This window comes from Thalia democratica, chromosome 8, assembly GCF_965202585.1.
Source record: "Thalia democratica chromosome 8, ktThaDemo2.hap1.1, whole genome shotgun sequence".
NCBI lineage: Eukaryota > Metazoa > Chordata > Thaliacea > Salpida > Salpidae > Thalia > Thalia democratica.
The window spans coordinates 1,350,551-1,376,580 of NC_139172.1; the positions used below are offsets into that span (position 1 = coordinate 1,350,551).

At 28.6% G+C, this 26,030-nt stretch overlaps 5 protein-coding genes across 5 annotated transcripts; all 5 read right to left on the reverse strand.

The window, feature by feature from the left end:
• Positions 1-2,264: 2,264 nt before the first annotated feature.
• Positions 2,265-4,178, reverse strand: LOC145842258 (nuclear RNA export factor 1-like). The gene is made up of 3 exons (XM_082949678.1): positions 4,144-4,178; positions 3,388-3,858; positions 2,265-3,258 (listed from the first exon to the last, which is right to left on the reverse strand). Exons 1-3 carry the CDS (start codon positions 4,176-4,178, stop codon positions 2,265-2,267), a joined length of 1,500 nt encoding a protein of 499 aa, XP_082805804.1.
• Positions 4,179-7,421: 3,243 nt separating this feature from the next.
• On the reverse strand, positions 7,422-9,335 carry LOC145842260 (nuclear RNA export factor 1-like). Its single transcript, XM_082949680.1, has 3 exons — positions 9,301-9,335; positions 8,545-9,015; positions 7,422-8,415 (listed from the first exon to the last, which is right to left on the reverse strand). Exons 1-3 carry the CDS (start codon positions 9,333-9,335, stop codon positions 7,422-7,424), a joined length of 1,500 nt encoding a protein of 499 aa, XP_082805806.1.
• A 3,245-nt stretch (positions 9,336-12,580) lies between these two features.
• Positions 12,581-14,494, reverse strand: LOC145842261 (nuclear RNA export factor 1-like). Its single transcript, XM_082949681.1, has 3 exons — positions 14,460-14,494; positions 13,704-14,174; positions 12,581-13,574 (listed from the first exon to the last, which is right to left on the reverse strand). The coding sequence occupies exons 1-3, from the start codon at positions 14,492-14,494 to the stop codon at positions 12,581-12,583; spliced, it is 1,500 nt and encodes a 499-aa protein (XP_082805807.1).
• Positions 14,495-17,739: 3,245 nt separating this feature from the next.
• LOC145842262 (nuclear RNA export factor 1-like) lies at positions 17,740-19,653 on the reverse strand. Its single transcript, XM_082949682.1, has 3 exons — positions 19,619-19,653; positions 18,863-19,333; positions 17,740-18,733 (listed from the first exon to the last, which is right to left on the reverse strand). Exons 1-3 carry the CDS (start codon positions 19,651-19,653, stop codon positions 17,740-17,742), a joined length of 1,500 nt encoding a protein of 499 aa, XP_082805808.1.
• A 3,245-nt stretch (positions 19,654-22,898) lies between these two features.
• On the reverse strand, positions 22,899-24,812 carry LOC145842263 (nuclear RNA export factor 1-like). Its single transcript, XM_082949683.1, has 3 exons — positions 24,778-24,812; positions 24,022-24,492; positions 22,899-23,892 (listed from the first exon to the last, which is right to left on the reverse strand). Exons 1-3 carry the CDS (start codon positions 24,810-24,812, stop codon positions 22,899-22,901), a joined length of 1,500 nt encoding a protein of 499 aa, XP_082805809.1.
• Positions 24,813-26,030: the final 1,218 nt, after the last annotated feature.

A 26,030-nucleotide genomic window follows, 5' to 3' on the forward strand; every position in this document is an offset into this window, starting at 1 on the left:
TACTTATCAACTACTTTTGTTAGCAACTAATTATATCATAAACGTCAATTAAGTAGCTTTAGGTTTTATCAGAGTAAGATAAAAAGTAAGATCAATTAAGTAAGATCAAAAGTTTAAAATTACATAATTAATTTGTGTTAATGTAATTATAAACTGTTAATAACTGTTAAAAACTGTTAAAATTACGAGTAAATTCAGTTTGAAACTTGCTTTGTTATATTTTAAATCCCACAATACTAACTATAAGTAACAAATATAGTTTTATAATTTTTAAAACAATTGTAGTTATAACATCAAACTTTAAAATTATTTAAGTTAAAAGAAGCATAATTAACTTAAGCTTTTAACACAAACTAAATTTTACATAAATTATTATTTGGTGTGCTGCTATAATTAGACTGAATATCTGATGCAATACTACTCTAAAATACTAATTTACAAGTATGATTTAGTTATAAGTACTAAATTATAACTTAAATGTCCTTTCTCGAGAATTTTCTTAAACCTGTCGTCTCAATAACTATAGGTTTTTATATTTACTTATAAACAACTTTGTCATATTAATCTTACATTATATTATAATTATATTTTTTCTAACTATTTTATCAAAGTCATCAAGTGATATCTATCACTTAATACAATACACTTTTAGCTAGCTTTAATTCTAACCTAATCATAATGTAAACTAAAAACAAACAAAAAGTGCCTTGGTTTGTTAACAAAATTAAACTTGTCTGACTTTTTTTGCTTAACTTTTAATAAACAATGAGTTTTTATAAACTTTCATGTATTATTTTTTTCAAAGGTAAAACTATTTTGTTATTGTACTAGCCAAATCATATCTATTTATTTTTAGATACTAAAGTATAATAAAAACATGGTCAACTTTAGAACTTGAACAAACAATTTTTCATATAAAATAACAATATTAAACTTTAAGACTATTCCAGCTAGTAAAAAACTAATTTACGTAAGCTTCCGTACAAACTAAAACTTACATGTTGCTCTCTTGACTGCTAAGCTCAAATGAAAAAAATTTGATAAGTTCAACTATTTATACAAAAACTGCGCCAACTAGTGGCAATTGCGTCAGTATTCGAATATGGCCATTTTTTTGTCTGGCACCAGTACTCAGGGTTAAAACAATAAATAATGCAAGTAACTTCTAGCAACGTTCTGACTTTTTTTGCTTAACTTTTAATAAACAATAAGTTTTTATAAATTTTCATGTATTATTTTTTTCAAAGGTAAAACTATTTTTTTATTGTACTAGCCAAATCATATCTATTTATTTTTAGATACTAAAGTATAATAAAAACATGGTCAACTTTAGAACTTGAACAAACAATTTTTTATACAATTAACAATATTGAACGTACGAAAAAAAAAAGCGCTCAAATATTTGGTCCTAGGACCTGATGTACGAAAAAACCTTTCGGTTATTGAGTCATACACCAGGATACAGTTTAATGTCATGTCCAGGACAGAATACTAAACTTAACTAACTAAATATAACTATTTAAGCTAGTACAAAACTAATTTGCATAAGCTTTTGCACAAATATCGAAAGCCGTCCTCTAGTTTTTGTTTAATTTTATACATGTCAGTCTTATATTCAATAAAAAACTAAATTTTGCCAAATCTCGGTTCAGTTTATTTTCAAACATGACCAATGGGATTTATCAGTGCAAACACTTTTATTTCTTAAAATATTAGACTGTAGTCTAAATTAAACTATTTATCTATAATAATAATAAACTGAAAGTATCCAAACGAAAGTATGATATTTAAAATGATTGAGTTACAGTAAAGCCTTATGTTTTATATTATATGACCTTGATGTTTTAATGCAAATGAAATAGTTTTGGAGTAGGCAATCTAAGTATTATTTTTATATAAAATAATTCATTTATTGTAATTTATTTCTATTGTATTAGATATTATTTTATGATAATTAATACTAAACATCAATTTCTTTGCATAAAAAACTCTTCTATCAAAGGTTTTCGCATTCTTTTCTGCGGATATATCAGTGAAAACTTTTATTTTACTTAGACCATTTTTTAGCTTATACTTATTGATAATATAAAAACTTATTTTTTTTTAATTAAAATTTATTAAAATTGTAAAAGAAAACAACAACAAATAAAAGAGCTCAATTAAAAATTTGTTAAAATCAAGGGAAAAAATAACAAGAAAAGAAGCTTTTAGTTAAGATCGATAGTTCGTTTTAGCTTCTTTGTTTTTATTTTGTTAACAGTATTTTAGAATTGATATGCTTCAAGCGGTATGTGGTTGTTTTTGTGCAGTTCCATAAAATTTCTTCCGGCTTTATCATAATCCCACCCGTTGTTGTGCAGACATTCGTGCGAATATTTCTCGTTCATTCCTGAGTCTTTCATGAAAGTTTTCAACATCTCCGTTCGCACGTCACACGGCGGTCGTGGCAACTGGTTGATTGCGGCCACCTTGGCGGCGTTTTCTTTCTTTTCGGCGACCGATTGGTTCCTGATATGGAGCATGTCGCTCAGTATTGTAAATTTAATTTCAGCGGAAATTGCGCAGGATATGCTTCTGGTGAAGGCGCGAACTTTACCACCGGCTTCTTCAAAAGTGCCGCTGATAACGTAACTGATGAACTCACTAGAGCAGAACGTGACATCACAAACAAAGCTGTCCATGATGTGTTTTGATAAGGGTAGCTTGCGCAACGCTTTCACAATTTCCTCTCTCCCAAAGTTATACTTTTTGGAATCGGACTTATTACAACCGACTCTGACTTTCTGTCGGTTGTTTGGTGTGCACTCCTTGCACACTTCCAAGTATTTTTTCATTGTAGAATCTTTATCATTGCTAGAAATTGTCAAGCTAAACTGTGAATCTTTACAGTAAAAGTTGCTTGCATCATCTGAGGTTTTTACTTTGTCAAGGCAACTGAATAAGTTTTTGACATGATTGATGAACACTTCTTTTGCACTATCAGAAAGCAGCATAAAGTTGCTTCCCATAGTTTTTGGTATTTCATACTCTGCAACATCTATTTTAACTGGAGGCTCATAATCTCTGCAGTTAAGTTTGATCAAGTCTGGAAAGAGTTTTCGCCAGTTGCTTATATCATTTACAGTTGCATCTTGACTGCTATCGTATAACTTAAGCTCAATTAAATTCCAATCTCTTAATGCTTTCAAATCTTTTACGATTTTAATGTGATTTTCAGAAACTGAGAGACGGTTAATATTGGGAAACATATCAATGAGGCTGTTTTTGAGAAAGCCAATTGATTTATAACTTAAGTTATTTTTTTCTAAATTTAATGTTGTGATTCTTTTATTTTGATCACTTCCTCTGAACAGCGAATCTAATGTTTTTACAATAATTGTAAAATACTCGCTTCTATGCAGGTTAATTCTGATACCTTGCTTCTTCAGAGTTTTGTCAAAGCTGAGACCGCTCAAGTCAAGAACGCCTTGTTCTAAATAGACCCGGCTTTTGATGCACTGCTTAATGCTTTCTAGTTGGTCGTCACGGTATACATCAGACTTTGCTGTGTACCTAACTACTTTCAGCATATCATTACCGAAACTGCTGGTAAGTTGACGGTTGCAACTCAACAGCGCATCTGCTTTGCCTTTTCCAAGCACATAGAAACTAGCATCACCGTTGAAAACGTGATACTGCCTGTATTCTATGGGAGCATCAATAATTTTACTCATTTTTTCAATCAATTGAGTTTCAACTTCATCTGCGCCTCGAAATACTTTTATTTGGTACCAGGCGTTTTCTACATCAACTTTTGACTTATTGATGTTGTTGAAGTTGTTTTTGATTGCGGCAGGAGATATTTTGATATTTTCTCTCCTGTCAATTTTAAACTTTCTTATTATTGATCCTCTGTTTCGGCTCAACGGGTCACTGTGAAATTTAATACATTAAAGTTTTGTTTTACAAGGTAGTAAAACCTTGTACTCATAACCAAAACCTTGTACTCAAAACAATTGAATTTTTATTCAATATTATATTTTGATAAATGTTTTAGTTATTTTTATTATTAGTCTTAAGAGTTTACGTATAATAAAAAAGTACAAAAACTTAATATTTCAATTATACGAAAAATAAGTTTAAAAAAAACAAACAACAACTTACAATTTCTTTTTGTGAGCGTATAAGTCTCCCTTCATAATGACACAACCGTCATTATCTATATCATTATTATTTTGTGGTCGTCGTTTTCCAAGGCGGTCATAAACTGTTTTCCTTTAAAATAGTTTTTGTTTAACAATTTAAAAGTTTCATTATGAAATCGAAAAAATATACCATTCATGAGGAACGGTCTATAAAGCGTTACAAACAATTTATAAAACCTGAGTTACTGTAGTCTCAAATTTAAATATAAAATAGAATATCATAAGTATAGTATTGAGAAAAACAAACTACTGTTGAATAAATAATTTAAAAACATTGCGATTCAATATTTGTATTCAAGCTAACTTTGTAAATAACCAACTTTCAATTTCATTTTTAAATAACTCAACTTAATTCTATTTAAACTAGTTGTTAATTAAAACCTTTGTTTTCCTAGACGACCCTTGACTTTGTAACATTTCATTTTGTTTTTGTAACGTTTTCTACCACTTTTGTACGATATAGAACATTTTTCTAATGTCTTAGGTTCGTAACAATCTCCGTGATCAACATGATGTAATGAGATGTTAAGTCTTTCATCATGATCATTGTTTTTTTTATGAGATTCTGAAAAATAGTTTGTTTCGACGTTTAGCTAATTTACATGACTAAAAATATTATAAAAACACATTTACCTAGGTAACTTAAAAACTTATATAACTTAATAACGGTAAGAAAAAACATCTTAATAATTTTATAAGAACACTGTAAACATTACCTCTGCTTTTAGGTGGTTTATATAATTGAATACTTTTCTTTTGAACTGTAATGTTTTTCATTTTTGACAGTAAATCTTCCATATTTGTCATTATTTATTTGCGTTATATGTTACTAAGCTGTTCTGAAAATACGCCACTAGTTTGTTTAAGTACAGTCATCTATTCATTTTTCTAAAATACATATATTAAATAAAAATTAGAGACAGGTATCATAAAACCATTTTTGTTGTGCAAAAAAGTAAAACATGTTTCAGCTAATACTTATCAACTACTTTTGTTAGCAACTAATTATATCATAAACGTCAATTAAGTAGCTTTAGGTTTTATCAGAGTAAGATAAAAAGTAAGATCAATTAAGTAAGATCAAAAGTTTAAAATTACATAATTAATTTGTGTTAATGTAATTATAAACTGTTAATAACTGTTAAAAACTGTTAAAATTACGAGTAAATTCAGTTTGAAACTTGCTTTGTTATATTTTAAATCCCACAATACTAACTATAAGTAACAAATATAGTTTTATAATTTTTAAAACAATTGTAGTTATAACATCAAACTTTAAAATTATTTAAGTTAAAAGAAGCATAATTAACTTAAGCTTTTAACACAAACTAAATTTTACATAAATTATTATTTGGTGTGCTGCTATAATTAGACTGAATATCTGATGCAATACTACTCTAAAATACTAATTTACAAGTATGATTTAGTTATAAGTACTAAATTATAACTTAAATGTCCTTTCTCGAGAATTTTCTTAAACCTGTCGTCTCAATAACTATAGGTTTTTATATTTACTTATAAACAACTTTGTCATATTAATCTTACATTATATTATAATTATATTTTTTCTAACTATTTTATCAAAATCATCAAGTGATATCTATCACTTAATACAATACACTTTTAGCTAGCTTTAATTCTAACCTAATCATAATGTAAACTAAAAACAAACAAAAAGTGCCTTGGTTTGTTAACAAAATTAAACTTGTCTGACTTTTTTTGCTTAACTTTTAATAAACAATGAGTTTTTATAAACTTTCATGTATTATTTTTTTCAAAGGTAAAACTATTTTGTTATTGTACTAGCCAAATCATATCTATTTATTTTTAGATACTAAAGTATAATAAAAACATGGTCAACTTTAGAACTTGAACAAACAATTTTTCATATAAAATAACAATATTAAACTTTAAGACTATTCCAGCTAGTAAAAAACTAATTTACGTAAGCTTCCGTACAAACTAAAACTTACATGTTGCTCTCTTGACTGCTAAGCTCAAATGAAAAAAATTTGATAAGTTCAACTATTTATACAAAAACTGCACCAACTAGTGGCAATTGCGTCAGTATTCGAATATGGCCATTTTTTGTCTGGCACCAGTACTCAGGGTTAAAACAATAAATAATGCAAGTAACTTCTAGCAACGTTCTGACTTTTTTTGCTTAACTTTTAATAAACAATAAGTTTTTATAAATTTTCATGTATTATTTTTTTCAAAGGTAAAACTATTTTTTTATTGTACTAGCCAAATCATATCTATTTATTTTTAGATACTAAAGTATAATAAAAACATGGTCAACTTTAGAACTTGAACAAACAATTTTTTATACAATTAACAATATTGAACGTACGAAAAAAAAAGCGCTCAAATATTTGGTCCTAGGACCTGATGTACGAAAAAACCTTTCGGTTATTGAGTCATACACCAGGATACAGTTTAATGTCATGTCCAGGACAGAATACTAAACTTAACTAACTAAATATAACTATTTAAGCTAGTACAAAACTAATTTGCATAAGCTTTTGCACAAATATCGAAAGCCGTCCTCTAGTTTTTGTTTAATTTTATACATGTCAGTCTTATATTCAATAAAAAACTAAATTTTGCCAAATCTCGGTTCAGTTTATTTTCAAACATGACCAATGGGATTTATCAGTGCAAACACTTTTATTTCTTAAAATATTAGACTGTAGTCTAAATTAAACTATTTATCTATAATAATAATAAACTGAAAGTATCCAAACGAAAGTATGATATTTAAAATGATTGAGTTACAGTAAAGCCTTATGTTTTATATTATATGACCTTGATGTTTTAATGCAAATGAAATAGTTTTGGAGTAGGCAATCTAAGTATTATTTTTATATAAAATAATTCATTTATTGTAATTTATTTCTATTGTATTAGATATTATTTTATGATAATTAATACTAAACATCAATTTCTTTGCATAAAAAACTCTTCTATCAAAGGTTTTCGCATTCTTTTCTGCGGATATATCAGTGAAAACTTTTATTTTACTTAGACCATTTTTTAGCTTATACTTATTGATAATATAAAAACTTATTTTTTTTTAATTAAAATTTATTAAAATTGTAAAAGAAAACAACAACAAATAAAAGAGCTCAATTAAAAATTTGTTAAAATCAAGGGAAAAAATAACAAGAAAAGAAGCTTTTAGTTAAGATCGATAGTTCGTTTTAGCTTCTTTGTTTTTATTTTGTTAACAGTATTTTAGAATTGATATGCTTCAAGCGGTATGTGGTTGTTTTTGTGCAGTTCCATAAAATTTCTTCCGGCTTTATCATAATCCCACCCGTTGTTGTGCAGACATTCGTGCGAATATTTCTCGTTCATTCCTGAGTCTTTCATGAAAGTTTTCAACATCTCCGTTCGCACGTCACACGGCGGTCGTGGCAACTGGTTGATTGCGGCCACCTTGGCGGCGTTTTCTTTCTTTTCGGCGACCGATTGGTTCCTGATATGGAGCATGTCGCTCAGTATTGTAAATTTAATTTCAGCGGAAATTGCGCAGGATATGCTTCTGGTGAAGGCGCGAACTTTACCACCGGCTTCTTCAAAAGTGCCGCTGATAACGTAACTGATGAACTCACTAGAGCAGAACGTGACATCACAAACAAAGCTGTCCATGATGTGTTTTGATAAGGGTAGCTTGCGCAACGCTTTCACAATTTCCTCTCTCCCAAAGTTATACTTTTTGGAATCGGACTTATTACAACCGACTCTGACTTTCTGTCGGTTGTTTGGTGTGCACTCCTTGCACACTTCCAAGTATTTTTTCATTGTAGAATCTTTATCATTGCTAGAAATTGTCAAGCTAAACTGTGAATCTTTACAGTAAAAGTTGCTTGCATCATCTGAGGTTTTTACTTTGTCAAGGCAACTGAATAAGTTTTTGACATGATTGATGAACACTTCTTTTGCACTATCAGAAAGCAGCATAAAGTTGCTTCCCATAGTTTTTGGTATTTCATACTCTGCAACATCTATTTTAACTGGAGGCTCATAATCTCTGCAGTTAAGTTTGATCAAGTCTGGAAAGAGTTTTCGCCAGTTGCTTATATCATTTACAGTTGCATCTTGACTGCTATCGTATAACTTAAGCTCAATTAAATTCCAATCTCTTAATGCTTTCAAATCTTTTACGATTTTAATGTGATTTTCAGAAACTGAGAGACGGTTAATATTGGGAAACATATCAATGAGGCTGTTTTTGAGAAAGCCAATTGATTTATAACTTAAGTTATTTTTTTCTAAACTTAATGTTGTGATTCTTTTATTTTGATCACTTCCTCTGAACAGCGAATCTAATGTTTTTACAATAATTGTAAAATACTCGCTTCTATGCAGGTTAATTCTGATACCTTGCTTCTTCAGAGTTTTGTCAAAGCTGAGACCGCTCAAGTCAAGAACGCCTTGTTCTAAATAGACCCGGCTTTTGATGCACTGCTTAATGCTTTCTAGTTGGTCGTCACGGTATACATCAGACTTTGCTGTGTACCTAACTACTTTCAGCATATCATTACCGAAACTGCTGGTAAGTTGACGGTTGCAACTCAACAGCGCATCTGCTTTGCCTTTTCCAAGCACATAGAAACTAGCATCACCGTTGAAAACGTGATACTGCCTGTATTCTATGGGAGCATCAATAATTTTACTCATTTTTTCAATCAATTGAGTTTCAACTTCATCTGCGCCTCGAAATACTTTTATTTGGTACCAGGCGTTTTCTACATCAACTTTTGACTTATTGATGTTGTTGAAGTTGTTTTTGATTGCGGCAGGAGATATTTTGATATTTTCTCTCCTGTCAATTTTAAACTTTCTTATTATTGATCCTCTGTTTCGGCTCAACGGGTCACTGTGAAATTTAATACATTAAAGTTTTGTTTTACAAGGTAGTAAAACCTTGTACTCATAACCAAAACCTTGTACTCAAAACAATTGAATTTTTATTCAATATTATATTTTGATAAATGTTTTAGTTATTTTTATTATTAGTCTTAAGAGTTTACGTATAATAAAAAAGTACAAAAACTTAATATTTCAATTATACGAAAAATAAGTTTAAAAAAAACAAACAACAACTTACAATTTCTTTTTGTGAGCGTATAAGTCTCCCTTCATAATGACACAACCGTCATTATCTATATCATTATTATTTTGTGGTCGTCGTTTTCCAAGGCGGTCATAAACTGTTTTCCTTTAAAATAGTTTTTGTTTAACAATTTAAAAGTTTCATTATGAAATCGAAAAAATATACCATTCATGAGGAACGGTCTATAAAGCGTTACAAACAATTTATAAAACCTGAGTTACTGTAGTCTCAAATTTAAATATAAAATAGAATATCATAAGTATAGTATTGAGAAAAACAAACTACTGTTGAATAAATAATTTAAAAACATTGCGATTCAATATTTGTATTCAAGCTAACTTTGTAAATAACCAACTTTCAATTTCATTTTTAAATAACTCAACTTAATTCTATTTAAACTAGTTGTTAATTAAAACCTTTGTTTTCCTAGACGACCCTTGACTTTGTAACATTTCATTTTGTTTTTGTAACGTTTTCTACCACTTTTGTACGATATAGAACATTTTTCTAATGTCTTAGGTTCGTAACAATCTCCGTGATCAACATGATGTAATGAGATGTTAAGTCTTTCATCATGATCATTGTTTTTTTTATGAGATTCTGAAAAATAGTTTGTTTCGACGTTTAGCTAATTTACATGACTAAAAATATTATAAAAACACATTTACCTAGGTAACTTAAAAACTTATATAACTTAATAACGGTAAGAAAAAACATCTTAATAATTTTATAAGAACACTGTAAACATTACCTCTGCTTTTAGGTGGTTTATATAATTGAATACTTTTCTTTTGAACTGTAATGTTTTTCATTTTTGACAGTAAATCTTCCATATTTGTCATTATTTATTTGCGTTATATGTTACTAAGCTGTTCTGAAAATACGCCACTAGTTAGTTTAAGTACAGTCATCTATTCATTTTTGTAAAATACATATATTAAATAAAAATTAGAGACATGTATCATAAAACCATTTTTGTTGTGCAAAAAAGTAAAACATGTTTCAGCTAATACTTATCAACTACTTTTGTTAGCAACTAATTATATCATAAACGTCAATTAAGTAGCTTTAGGTTTTATCAGAGTAAGATAAAAAGTAAGATCAATTAAGTAAGATCAAAAGTTTAAAATTACATAATTAATTTGTGTTAATGTAATTATAAACTGTTAATAACTGTTAAAAACTGTTAAAATTACGAGTAAATTCAGTTTGAAACTTGCTTTGTTATATTTTAAATCCCACAATACTAACTATAAGTAACAAATATAGTTTTATAATTTTTAAAACAATTGTAGTTATAACATCAAACTTTAAAATTATTTAAGTTAAAAGAAGCATAATTAACTTAAGCTTTTAACACAAACTAAATTTTACATAAATTATTATTTGGTGTGCTGCTATAATTAGACTGAATATCTGATGCAATACTACTCTAAAATACTAATTTACAAGTATGATTTAGTTATAAGTACTAAATTATAACTTAAATGTCCTTTCTCGAGAATTTTCTTAAACCTGTCGTCTCAATAACTATAGGTTTTTATATTTACTTATAAACAACTTTGTCATATTAATCTTACATTATATTATAATTATATTTTTTCTAACTATTTTATCAAAGTCATCAAGTGATATCTATCACTTAATACAATACACTTTTAGCTAGCTTTAATTCTAACCTAATCATAATGTAAACTAAAAACAAACAAAAAGTGCCTTGGTTTGTTAACAAAATTAAACTTGTCTGACTTTTTTTGCTTAACTTTTAATAAACAATGAGTTTTTATAAACTTTCATGTATTATTTTTTTCAAAGGTAAAACTATTTTGTTATTGTACTAGCCAAATCATATCTATTTATTTTTAGATACTAAAGTATAATAAAAACATGGTCAACTTTAGAACTTGAACAAACAATTTTTCATATAAAATAACAATATTAAACTTTAAGACTATTCCAGCTAGTAAAAAACTAATTTACGTAAGCTTCCGTACAAACTAAAACTTACATGTTGCTCTCTTGACTGCTAAGCTCAAATGAAAAAAATTTGATAAGTTCAACTATTTATACAAAAACTGCGCCAACTAGTGGCAATTGCGTCAGTATTCGAATATGGCCATTTTTTTGTCTGGCACCAGTACTCAGGGTTAAAACAATAAATAATGCAAGTAACTTCTAGCAACGTTCTGACTTTTTTTGCTTAACTTTTAATAAACAATAAGTTTTTATAAATTTTCATGTATTATTTTTTTCAAAGGTAAAACTATTTTTTTATTGTACTAGCCAAATCATATCTATTTATTTTTAGATACTAAAGTATAATAAAAACATGGTCAACTTTAGAACTTGAACAAACAATTTTTTATACAATTAACAATATTGAACGTACGAAAAAAAAAAGCGCTCAAATATTTGGTCCTAGGACCTGATGTACGAAAAAACCTTTCGGTTATTGAGTCATACACCAGGATACAGTTTAATGTCATGTCCAGGACAGAATACTAAACTTAACTAACTAAATATAACTATTTAAGCTAGTACAAAACTAATTTGCATAAGCTTTTGCACAAATATCGAAAGCCGTCCTCTAGTTTTTGTTTAATTTTATACATGTCAGTCTTATATTCAATAAAAAACTAAATTTTGCCAAATCTCGGTTCAGTTTATTTTCAAACATGACCAATGGGATTTATCAGTGCAAACACTTTTATTTCTTAAAATATTAGACTGTAGTCTAAATTAAACTATTTATCTATAATAATAATAAACTGAAAGTATCCAAACGAAAGTATGATATTTAAAATGATTGAGTTACAGTAAAGCCTTATGTTTTATATTATATGACCTTGATGTTTTAATGCAAATGAAATAGTTTTGGAGTAGGCAATCTAAGTATTATTTTTATATAAAATAATTCATTTATTGTAATTTATTTCTATTGTATTAGATATTATTTTATGATAATTAATACTAAACATCAATTTCTTTGCATAAAAAACTCTTCTATCAAAGGTTTTCGCATTCTTTTCTGCGGATATATCAGTGAAAACTTTTATTTTACTTAGACCATTTTTTAGCTTATACTTATTGATAATATAAAAACTTATTTTTTTTTAATTAAAATTTATTAAAATTGTAAAAGAAAACAACAACAAATAAAAGAGCTCAATTAAAAATTTGTTAAAATCAAGGGAAAAAATAACAAGAAAAGAAGCTTTTAGTTAAGATCGATAGTTCGTTTTAGCTTCTTTGTTTTTATTTTGTTAACAGTATTTTAGAATTGATATGCTTCAAGCGGTATGTGGTTGTTTTTGTGCAGTTCCATAAAATTTCTTCCGGCTTTATCATAATCCCACCCGTTGTTGTGCAGACATTCGTGCGAATATTTCTCGTTCATTCCTGAGTCTTTCATGAAAGTTTTCAACATCTCCGTTCGCACGTCACACGGCGGTCGTGGCAACTGGTTGATTGCGGCCACCTTGGCGGCGTTTTCTTTCTTTTCGGCGACCGATTGGTTCCTGATATGGAGCATGTCGCTCAGTATTGTAAATTTAATTTCAGCGGAAATTGCGCAGGATATGCTTCTGGTGAAGGCGCGAACTTTACCACCGGCTTCTTCAAAAGTGCCGCTGATAACGTAACTGATGAACTCACTAGAGCAGAACGTGACATCACAAACAAAGCTGTCCATGATGTGTTTTGATAAGGGTAGCTTGCGCAACGCTTTCACAATTTCCTCTCTCCCAAAGTTATACTTTTTGGAATCGGACTTATTACAACCGACTCTGACTTTCTGTCGGTTGTTTGGTGTGCACTCCTTGCACACTTCCAAGTATTTTTTCATTGTAGAATCTTTATCATTGCTAGAAATTGTCAAGCTAAACTGTGAATCTTTACAGTAAAAGTTGCTTGCATCATCTGAGGTTTTTACTTTGTCAAGGCAACTGAATAAGTTTTTGACATGATTGATGAACACTTCTTTTGCACTATCAGAAAGCAGCATAAAGTTGCTTCCCATAGTTTTTGGTATTTCATACTCTGCAACATCTATTTTAACTGGAGGCTCATAATCTCTGCAGTTAAGTTTGATCAAGTCTGGAAAGAGTTTTCGCCAGTTGCTTATATCATTTACAGTTGCATCTTGACTGCTATCGTATAACTTAAGCTCAATTAAATTCCAATCTCTTAATGCTTTCAAATCTTTTACGATTTTAATGTGATTTTCAGAAACTGAGAGACGGTTAATATTGGGAAACATATCAATGAGGCTGTTTTTGAGAAAGCCAATTGATTTATAACTTAAGTTATTTTTTTCTAAACTTAATGTTGTGATTCTTTTATTTTGATCACTTCCTCTGAACAGCGAATCTAATGTTTTTACAATAATTGTAAAATACTCGCTTCTATGCAGGTTAATTCTGATACCTTGCTTCTTCAGAGTTTTGTCAAAGCTGAGACCGCTCAAGTCAAGAACGCCTTGTTCTAAATAGACCCGGCTTTTGATGCACTGCTTAATGCTTTCTAGTTGGTCGTCACGGTATACATCAGACTTTGCTGTGTACCTAACTACTTTCAGCATATCATTACCGAAACTGCTGGTAAGTTGACGGTTGCAACTCAACAGCGCATCTGCTTTGCCTTTTCCAAGCACATAGAAACTAGCATCACCGTTGAAAACGTGATACTGCCTGTATTCTATGGGAGCATCAATAATTTTACTCATTTTTTCAATCAATTGAGTTTCAACTTCATCTGCGCCTCGAAATACTTTTATTTGGTACCAGGCGTTTTCTACATCAACTTTTGACTTATTGATGTTGTTGAAGTTGTTTTTGATTGCGGCAGGAGATATTTTGATATTTTCTCTCCTGTCAATTTTAAACTTTCTTATTATTGATCCTCTGTTTCGGCTCAACGGGTCACTGTGAAATTTAATACATTAAAGTTTTGTTTTACAAGGTAGTAAAACCTTGTACTCATAACCAAAACCTTGTACTCAAAACAATTGAATTTTTATTCAATATTATATTTTGATAAATGTTTTAGTTATTTTTATTATTAGTCTTAAGAGTTTACGTATAATAAAAAAGTACAAAAACTTAATATTTCAATTATACGAAAAATAAGTTTAAAAAAAACAAACAACAACTTACAATTTCTTTTTGTGAGCGTATAAGTCTCCCTTCATAATGACACAACCGTCATTATCTATATCATTATTATTTTGTGGTCGTCGTTTTCCAAGGCGGTCATAAACTGTTTTCCTTTAAAATAGTTTTTGTTTAACAATTTAAAAGTTTCATTATGAAATCGAAAAAATATACCATTCATGAGGAACGGTCTATAAAGCGTTACAAACAATTTATAAAACCTGAGTTACTGTAGTCTCAAATTTAAATATAAAATAGAATATCATAAGTATAGTATTGAGAAAAACAAACTACTGTTGAATAAATAATTTAAAAACATTGCGATTCAATATTTGTATTCAAGCTAACTTTGTAAATAACCAACTTTCAATTTCATTTTTAAATAACTCAACTTAATTCTATTTAAACTAGTTGTTAATTAAAACCTTTGTTTTCCTAGACGACCCTTGACTTTGTAACATTTCATTTTGTTTTTGTAACGTTTTCTACCACTTTTGTACGATATAGAACATTTTTCTAATGTCTTAGGTTCGTAACAATCTCCGTGATCAACATGATGTAATGAGATGTTAAGTCTTTCATCATGATCATTGTTTTTTTTATGAGATTCTGAAAAATAGTTTGTTTCGACGTTTAGCTAATTTACATGACTAAAAATATTATAAAAACACATTTACCTAGGTAACTTAAAAACTTATATAACTTAATAACGGTAAGAAAAAACATCTTAATAATTTTATAAGAACACTGTAAACATTACCTCTGCTTTTAGGTGGTTTATATAATTGAATACTTTTCTTTTGAACTGTAATGTTTTTCATTTTTGACAGTAAATCTTCCATATTTGTCATTATTTATTTGCGTTATATGTTACTAAGCTGTTCTGAAAATACGCCACTAGTTAGTTTAAGTACAGTCATCTATTCATTTTTCTAAAATACATATATTAAATAAAAATTAGAGACATGTATCATAAAACCATTTTTGTTGTGCAAAAAAGTAAAACATGTTTCAGCTAATACTTATCAACTACTTTTGTTAGCAACTAATTATATCATAAACGTCAATTAAGTAGCTTTAGGTTTTATCAGAGTAAGATAAAAAGTAAGATCAATTAAGTAAGATCAAAAGTTTAAAATTACATAATTAATTTGTGTTAATGTAATTATAAACTGTTAATAACTGTTAAAAACTGTTAAAATTACGAGTAAATTCAGTTTGAAACTTGCTTTGTTATATTTTAAATCCCACAATACTAACTATAAGTAACAAATATAGTTTTATAATTTTTAAAACAATTGTAGTTATAACATCAAACTTTAAAATTATTTAAGTTAAAAGAAGCATAATTAACTTAAGCTTTTAACACAAACTAAATTTTACATAAATTATTATTTGGTGTGCTGCTATAATTAGACTGAATATCTGATGCAATACTACTCTAAAATACTAATTTACAAGTATGATTTAGTTATAAGTACTAAATTATAACTTAAATGTCCTTTCTCGAGAATTTTCTTAAACCTGTCGTCTCAATAACTATAGGTTTTTATATTTACTTATAAACAACTTTGTCATATTAATCTTACATTATATTATAATTATATTTTTTCTAACTATTTTATCAAAGTCATCAAGTGATATCTATCACTTAATACAATACACTTTTAGCTAGCTTTAATTCTAACCTAATCATAATGTAAACTAAAAACAAACAAAAAGTGCCTTGGTTTGTTAACAAAATTAAACTTGTCTGACTTTTTTTGCTTAACTTTTAATAAACAATGAGTTTTTATAAACTTTCATGTATTATTTTTTTCAAAGGTAAAACTATTTTGTTATTGTACTAGCCAAATCATATCTATTTATTTTTAGATACTAAAGTATAATAAAAACATGGTCAACTTTAGAACTTGAACAAACAATTTTTCATATAAAATAACAATATTAAACTTTAAGACTATTCCAGCTAGTAAAAAACTAATTTACGTAAGCTTCCGTACAAACTAAAACTTACATGTTGCTCTCTTGACTGCTAAGCTCAAATGAAAAAAATTTGATAAGTTCAACTATTTATACAAAAACTGCGCCAACTAGTGGCAATTGCGTCAGTATTCGAATATGGCCATTTTTTTGTCTGGCACCAGTACTCAGGGTTAAAACAATAAATAATGCAAGTAACTTCTAGCAACGTTCTGACTTTTTTTGCTTAACTTTTAATAAACAATAAGTTTTTATAAATTTTCATGTATTATTTTTTTCAAAGGTAAAACTATTTTTTTATTGTACTAGCCAAATCATATCTATTTATTTTTAGATACTAAAGTATAATAAAAACATGGTCAACTTTAGAACTTGAACAAACAATTTTTTATACAATTAACAATATTGAACGTACGAAAAAAAAAAGCGCTCAAATATTTGGTCCTAGGACCTGATGTACGAAAAAACCTTTCGGTTATTGAGTCATACACCAGGATACAGTTTAATGTCATGTCCAGGACAGAATACTAAACTTAACTAACTAAATATAACTATTTAAGCTAGTACAAAACTAATTTGCATAAGCTTTTGCACAAATATCGAAAGCCGTCCTCTAGTTTTTGTTTAATTTTATACATGTCAGTCTTATATTCAATAAAAAACTAAATTTTGCCAAATCTCGGTTCAGTTTATTTTCAAACATGACCAATGGGATTTATCAGTGCAAACACTTTTATTTCTTAAAATATTAGACTGTAGTCTAAATTAAACTATTTATCTATAATAATAATAAACTGAAAGTATCCAAACGAAAGTATGATATTTAAAATGATTGAGTTACAGTAAAGCCTTATGTTTTATATTATATGACCTTGATGTTTTAATGCAAATGAAATAGTTTTGGAGTAGGCAATCTAAGTATTATTTTTATATAAAATAATTCATTTATTGTAATTTATTTCTATTGTATTAGATATTATTTTATGATAATTAATACTAAACATCAATTTCTTTGCATAAAAAACTCTTCTATCAAAGGTTTTCGCATTCTTTTCTGCGGATATATCAGTGAAAACTTTTATTTTACTTAGACCATTTTTTAGCTTATACTTATTGATAATATAAAAACTTATTTTTTTTTAATTAAAATTTATTAAAATTGTAAAAGAAAACAACAACAAATAAAAGAGCTCAATTAAAAATTTGTTAAAATCAAGGGAAAAAATAACAAGAAAAGAAGCTTTTAGTTAAGATCGATAGTTCGTTTTAGCTTCTTTGTTTTTATTTTGTTAACAGTATTTTAGAATTGATATGCTTCAAGCGGTATGTGGTTGTTTTTGTGCAGTTCCATAAAATTTCTTCCGGCTTTATCATAATCCCACCCGTTGTTGTGCAGACATTCGTGCGAATATTTCTCGTTCATTCCTGAGTCTTTCATGAAAGTTTTCAACATCTCCGTTCGCACGTCACACGGCGGTCGTGGCAACTGGTTGATTGCGGCCACCTTGGCGGCGTTTTCTTTCTTTTCGGCGACCGATTGGTTCCTGATATGGAGCATGTCGCTCAGTATTGTAAATTTAATTTCAGCGGAAATTGCGCAGGATATGCTTCTGGTGAAGGCGCGAACTTTACCACCGGCTTCTTCAAAAGTGCCGCTGATAACGTAACTGATGAACTCACTAGAGCAGAACGTGACATCACAAACAAAGCTGTCCATGATGTGTTTTGATAAGGGTAGCTTGCGCAACGCTTTCACAATTTCCTCTCTCCCAAAGTTATACTTTTTGGAATCGGACTTATTACAACCGACTCTGACTTTCTGTCGGTTGTTTGGTGTGCACTCCTTGCACACTTCCAAGTATTTTTTCATTGTAGAATCTTTATCATTGCTAGAAATTGTCAAGCTAAACTGTGAATCTTTACAGTAAAAGTTGCTTGCATCATCTGAGGTTTTTACTTTGTCAAGGCAACTGAATAAGTTTTTGACATGATTGATGAACACTTCTTTTGCACTATCAGAAAGCAGCATAAAGTTGCTTCCCATAGTTTTTGGTATTTCATACTCTGCAACATCTATTTTAACTGGAGGCTCATAATCTCTGCAGTTAAGTTTGATCAAGTCTGGAAAGAGTTTTCGCCAGTTGCTTATATCATTTACAGTTGCATCTTGACTGCTATCGTATAACTTAAGCTCAATTAAATTCCAATCTCTTAATGCTTTCAAATCTTTTACGATTTTAATGTGATTTTCAGAAACTGAGAGACGGTTAATATTGGGAAACATATCAATGAGGCTGTTTTTGAGAAAGCCAATTGATTTATAACTTAAGTTATTTTTTTCTAAACTTAATGTTGTGATTCTTTTATTTTGATCACTTCCTCTGAACAGCGAATCTAATGTTTTTACAATAATTGTAAAATACTCGCTTCTATGCAGGTTAATTCTGATACCTTGCTTCTTCAGAGTTTTGTCAAAGCTGAGACCGCTCAAGTCAAGAACGCCTTGTTCTAAATAGACCCGGCTTTTGATGCACTGCTTAATGCTTTCTAGTTGGTCGTCACGGTATACATCAGACTTTGCTGTGTACCTAACTACTTTCAGCATATCATTACCGAAACTGCTGGTAAGTTGACGGTTGCAACTCAACAGCGCATCTGCTTTGCCTTTTCCAAGCACATAGAAACTAGCATCACCGTTGAAAACGTGATACTGCCTGTATTCTATGGGAGCATCAATAATTTTACTCATTTTTTCAATCAATTGAGTTTCAACTTCATCTGCGCCTCGAAATACTTTTATTTGGTACCAGGCGTTTTCTACATCAACTTTTGACTTATTGATGTTGTTGAAGTTGTTTTTGATTGCGGCAGGAGATATTTTGATATTTTCTCTCCTGTCAATTTTAAACTTTCTTATTATTGATCCTCTGTTTCGGCTCAACGGGTCACTGTGAAATTTAATACATTAAAGTTTTGTTTTACAAGGTAGTAAAACCTTGTACTCATAACCAAAACCTTGTACTCAAAACAATTGAATTTTTATTCAATATTATATTTTGATAAATGTTTTAGTTATTTTTATTATTAGTCTTAAGAGTTTACGTATAATAAAAAAGTACAAAAACTTAATATTTCAATTATACGAAAAATAAGTTTAAAAAAAACAAACAACAACTTACAATTTCTTTTTGTGAGCGTATAAGTCTCCCTTCATAATGACACAACCGTCATTATCTATATCATTATTATTTTGTGGTCGTCGTTTTCCAAGGCGGTCATAAACTGTTTTCCTTTAAAATAGTTTTTGTTTAACAATTTAAAAGTTTCATTATGAAATCGAAAAAATATACCATTCATGAGGAACGGTCTATAAAGCGTTACAAACAATTTATAAAACCTGAGTTACTGTAGTCTCAAATTTAAATATAAAATAGAATATCATAAGTATAGTATTGAGAAAAACAAACTACTGTTGAATAAATAATTTAAAAACATTGCGATTCAATATTTGTATTCAAGCTAACTTTGTAAATAACCAACTTTCAATTTCATTTTTAAATAACTCAACTTAATTCTATTTAAACTAGTTGTTAATTAAAACCTTTGTTTTCCTAGACGACCCTTGACTTTGTAACATTTCATTTTGTTTTTGTAACGTTTTCTACCACTTTTGTACGATATAGAACATTTTTCTAATGTCTTAGGTTCGTAACAATCTCCGTGATCAACATGATGTAATGAGATGTTAAGTCTTTCATCATGATCATTGTTTTTTTTATGAGATTCTGAAAAATAGTTTGTTTCGACGTTTAGCTAATTTACATGACTAAAAATATTATAAAAACACATTTACCTAGGTAACTTAAAAACTTATATAACTTAATAACGGTAAGAAAAAACATCTTAATAATTTTATAAGAACACTGTAAACATTACCTCTGCTTTTAGGTGGTTTATATAATTGAATACTTTTCTTTTGAACTGTAATGTTTTTCATTTTTGACAGTAAATCTTCCATATTTGTCATTATTTATTTGCGTTATATGTTACTAAGCTGTTCTGAAAATACGCCACTAGTTAGTTTAAGTACAGTCATCTATTCATTTTTCTAAAATACATATATTAAATAAAAATTAGAGACATGTATCATAAAACCATTTTTGTTGTGCAAAAAAGTAAAACATGTTTCAGCTAATACTTATCAACTACTTTTGTTAGCAACTAATTATATCATAAACGTCAATTAAGTAGCTTTAGGTTTTATCAGAGTAAGATAAAAAGTAAGATCAATTAAGTAAGATCAAAAGTTTAAAATTACATAATTAATTTGTGTTAATGTAATTATAAACTGTTAATAACTGTTAAAAACTGTTAAAATTACGAGTAAATTCAGTTTGAAACTTGCTTTGTTATATTTTAAATCCCACAATACTAACTATAAGTAACAAATATAGTTTTATAATTTTTAAAACAATTGTAGTTATAACATCAAACTTTAAAATTATTTAAGTTAAAAGAAGCATAATTAACTTAAGCTTTTAACACAAACTAAATTTTACATAAATTATTATTTGGTGTGCTGCTATAATTAGACTGAATATCTGATGCAATACTACTCTAAAATACTAATTTACAAGTATGATTTAGTTATAAGTACTAAATTATAACTTAAATGTCCTTTCTCGAGAATTTTCTTAAACCTGTCGTCTCAATAACTATAGGTTTTTATATTTACTTATAAACAACTTTGTCATATTAATCTTACATTATATTATAATTATATTTTTTCTAACTATTTTATCAAAGTCATCAAGTGATATCTATCACTTAATACAATACACTTTTAGCTAGCTTTAATTCTAACCTAATCATAATGTAAACTAAAAACAAACAAAAAGTGCCTTGGTTTGTTAACAAAATTAAACTTGTCTGACTTTTTTTGCTTAACTTTTAATAAACAATGAGTTTTTATAAACTTTCATGTATTATTTTTTTCAAAGGTAAAACTATTTTGTTATTGTACTAGCCAAATCATATCTATTTATTTTTAGATACTAAAGTATAATAAAAACATGGTCAACTTTAGAACTTGAACAAACAATTTTTCATATAAAATAACAATATTAAACTTTAAGACTATTCCAGCTAGTAAAAAACTAATTTACGTAAGCTTCCGTACAAACTAAAACTTACATGTTGCTCTCTTGACTGCTAAGCTCAAATGAAAAAAATTTGATAAGTTCAACTATTTATACAAAAACTGCGCCAACTAGTGGCAATTGCGTCAGTATTCGAATATGGCCATTTTTTTGTCTGGCACCAGTACTCAGGGTTAAAACAATAAATAATGCAAGTAACTTCTAGCAACGTTCTGACTTTTTTTGCTTAACTTTTAATAAACAATAAGTTTTTATAAATTTTCATGTATTATTTTTTTCAAAGGTAAAACTATTTTTTTATTGTACTAGCCAAATCATATCTATTTATTTTTAGATACTAAAGTATAATAAAAACATGGTCAACTTTAGAACTTGAACAAACAATTTTTTATACAATTAACAATATTGAACGTACGAAAAAAAAAAGCGCTCAAATATTTGGTCCTAGGACCTGATGTACGAAAAAACCTTTCGGTTATTGAGTCATACACCAGGATACAGTTTAATGTCATGTCCAGGACAGAATACTAAACTTAACTAACTAAATATAACTATTTAAGCTAGTACAAAACTAATTTGCATAAGCTTTTGCACAAATATCGAAAGCCGTCCTCTAGTTTTTGTTTAATTTTATACATGTCAGTCTTATATTCAATAAAAAACTAAATTTTGCCAAATCTCGGTTCAGTTTATTTTCAAACATGACCAATGGGATTTATCAGTGCAAACACTTTTATTTCTTAAAATATTAGACTGTAGTCTAAATTAAACTATTTATCTATAATAATAATAAACTGAAAGTATCCAAACGAAAGTATGATATTTAAAATGATTGAGTTACAGTAAAGCCTTATGTTTTATATTATATGACCTTGATGTTTTAATGCAAATGAAATAGTTTTGGAGTAGGCAATCTAAGTATTATTTTTATATAAAATAATTCATTTATTGTAATTTATTTCTATTGTATTAGATATTATTTTATGATAATTAATACTAAACATCAATTTCTTTGCATAAAAAACTCTTCTATCAAAGGTTTTCGCATTCTTTTCTGCGGATATATCAGTGAAAACTTTTATTTTACTTAGACCATTTTTTAGCTTATACTTATTGATAATATAAAAACTTATTTTTTTTTAATTAAAATTTATTAAAATTGTAAAAGAAAACAACAACAAATAAAAGAGCTCAATTAAAAATTTGTTAAAATCAAGGGAAAAAATAACAAGAAAAGAAGCTTTTAGTTAAGATCGATAGTTCGTTTTAGCTTCTTTGTTTTTATTTTGTTAACAGTATTTTAGAATTGATATGCTTCAAGCGGTATGTGGTTGTTTTTGTGCAGTTCCATAAAATTTCTTCCGGCTTTATCATAATCCCACCCGTTGTTGTGCAGACATTCGTGCGAATATTTCTCGTTCATTCCTGAGTCTTTCATGAAAGTTTTCAACATCTCCGTTCGCACGTCACACGGCGGTCGTGGCAACTGGTTGATTGCGGCCACCTTGGCGGCGTTTTCTTTCTTTTCGGCGACCGATTGGTTCCTGATATGGAGCATGTCGCTCAGTATTGTAAATTTAATTTCAGCGGAAATTGCGCAGGATATGCTTCTGGTGAAGGCGCGAACTTTACCACCGGCTTCTTCAAAAGTGCCGCTGATAACGTAACTGATGAACTCACTAGAGCAGAACGTGACATCACAAACAAAGCTGTCCATGATGTGTTTTGATAAGGGTAGCTTGCGCAACGCTTTCACAATTTCCTCTCTCCCAAAGTTATACTTTTTGGAATCGGACTTATTACAACCGACTCTGACTTTCTGTCGGTTGTTTGGTGTGCACTCCTTGCACACTTCCAAGTATTTTTTCATTGTAGAATCTTTATCATTGCTAGAAATTGTCAAGCTAAACTGTGAATCTTTACAGTAAAAGTTGCTTGCATCATCTGAGGTTTTTACTTTGTCAAGGCAACTGAATAAGTTTTTGACATGATTGATGAACACTTCTTTTGCACTATCAGAAAGCAGCATAAAGTTGCTTCCCATAGTTTTTGGTATTTCATACTCTGCAACATCTATTTTAACTGGAGGCTCATAATCTCTGCAGTTAAGTTTGATCAAGTCTGGAAAGAGTTTTCGCCAGTTGCTTATATCATTTACAGTTGCATCTTGACTGCTATCGTATAACTTAAGCTCAATTAAATTCCAATCTCTTAATGCTTTCAAATCTTTTACGATTTTAATGTGATTTTCAGAAACTGAGAGACGGTTAATATTGGGAAACATATCAATGAGGCTGTTTTTGAGAAAGCCAATTGATTTATAACTTAAGTTATTTTTTTCTAAATTTAATGTTGTGATTCTTTTATTTTGATCACTTCCTCTGAACAGCGAATCTAATGTTTTTACAATAATTGTAAAATACTCGCTTCTATGCAGGTTAATTCTGATACCTTGCTTCTTCAGAGTTTTGTCAAAGCTGAGACCGCTCAAGTCAAGAACGCCTTGTTCTAAATAGACCCGGCTTTTGATGCACTGCTTAATGCTTTCTAGTTGGTCGTCACGGTATACATCAGACTTTGCTGTGTACCTAACTACTTTCAGCATATCATTACCGAAACTGCTGGTAAGTTGACGGTTGCAACTCAACAGCGCATCTGCTTTGCCTTTTCCAAGCACATAGAAACTAGCATCACCGTTGAAAACGTGATACTGCCTGTATTCTATGGGAGCATCAATAATTTTACTCATTTTTTCAATCAATTGAGTTTCAACTTCATCTGCGCCTCGAAATACTTTTATTTGGTACCAGGCGTTTTCTACATCAACTTTTGACTTATTGATGTTGTTGAAGTTGTTTTTGATTGCGGCAGGAGATATTTTGATATTTTCTCTCCTGTCAATTTTAAACTTTCTTATTATTGATCCTCTGTTTCGGCTCAACGGGTCACTGTGAAATTTAATACATTAAAGTTTTGTTTTACAAGGTAGTAAAACCTTGTACTCATAACCAAAACCTTGTACTCAAAACAATTGAATTTTTATTCAATATTATATTTTGATAAATGTTTTAGTTATTTTTATTATTAGTCTTAAGAGTTTACGTATAATAAAAAAGTACAAAAACTTAATATTTCAATTATACGAAAAATAAGTTTAAAAAAAACAAACAACAACTTACAATTTCTTTTTGTGAGCGTATAAGTCTCCCTTCATAATGACACAACCGTCATTATCTATATCATTATTATTTTGTGGTCGTCGTTTTCCAAGGCGGTCATAAACTGTTTTCCTTTAAAATAGTTTTTGTTTAACAATTTAAAAGTTTCATTATGAAATCGAAAAAATATACCATTCATGAGGAACGGTCTATAAAGCGTTACAAACAATTTATAAAACCTGAGTTACTGTAGTCTCAAATTTAAATATAAAATAGAATATCATAAGTATAGTATTGAGAAAAACAAACTACTGTTGAATAAATAATTTAAAAACATTGCGATTCAATATTTGTATTCAAGCTAACTTTGTAAATAACCAACTTTCAATTTCATTTTTAAATAACTCAACTTAATTCTATTTAAACTAGTTGTTAATTAAAACCTTTGTTTTCCTAGACGACCCTTGACTTTGTAACATTTCATTTTGTTTTTGTAACGTTTTCTACCACTTTTGTACGATATAGAACATTTTTCTAATGTCTTAGGTTCGTAACAATCTCCGTGATCAACATGATGTAATGAGATGTTAAGTCTTTCATCATGATCATTGTTTTTTTTATGAGATTCTGAAAAATAGTTTGTTTCGACGTTTAGCTAATTTACATGACTAAAAATATTATAAAAACACATTTACCTAGGTAACTTAAAAACTTATATAACTTAATAACGGTAAGAAAAAACATCTTAATAATTTTATAAGAACACTGTAAACATTACCTCTGCTTTTAGGTGGTTTATATAATTGAATACTTTTCTTTTGAACTGTAATGTTTTTCATTTTTGACAGTAAATCTTCCATATTTGTCATTATTTATTTGCGTTATATGTTACTAAGCTGTTCTGAAAATACGCCACTAGTTAGTTTAAGTACAGTCATCTATTCATTTTTCTAAAATACATATATTAAATAAAAATTAGAGACATGTATCATAAAACCATTTTTGTTGTGCAAAAAAGTAAAACATGTTTCAGCTAATACTTATCAACTACTTTTGTTAGCAACTAATTATATCATAAACGTCAATTAAGTAGCTTTAGGTTTTATCAGAGTAAGATAAAAAGTAAGATCAATTAAGTAAGATCAAAAGTTTAAAATTACATAATTAATTTGTGTTAATGTAATTATAAACTGTTAATAACTGTTAAAAACTGTTAAAATTACGAGTAAATTCAGTTTGAAACTTGCTTTGTTATATTTTAAATCCCACAATAC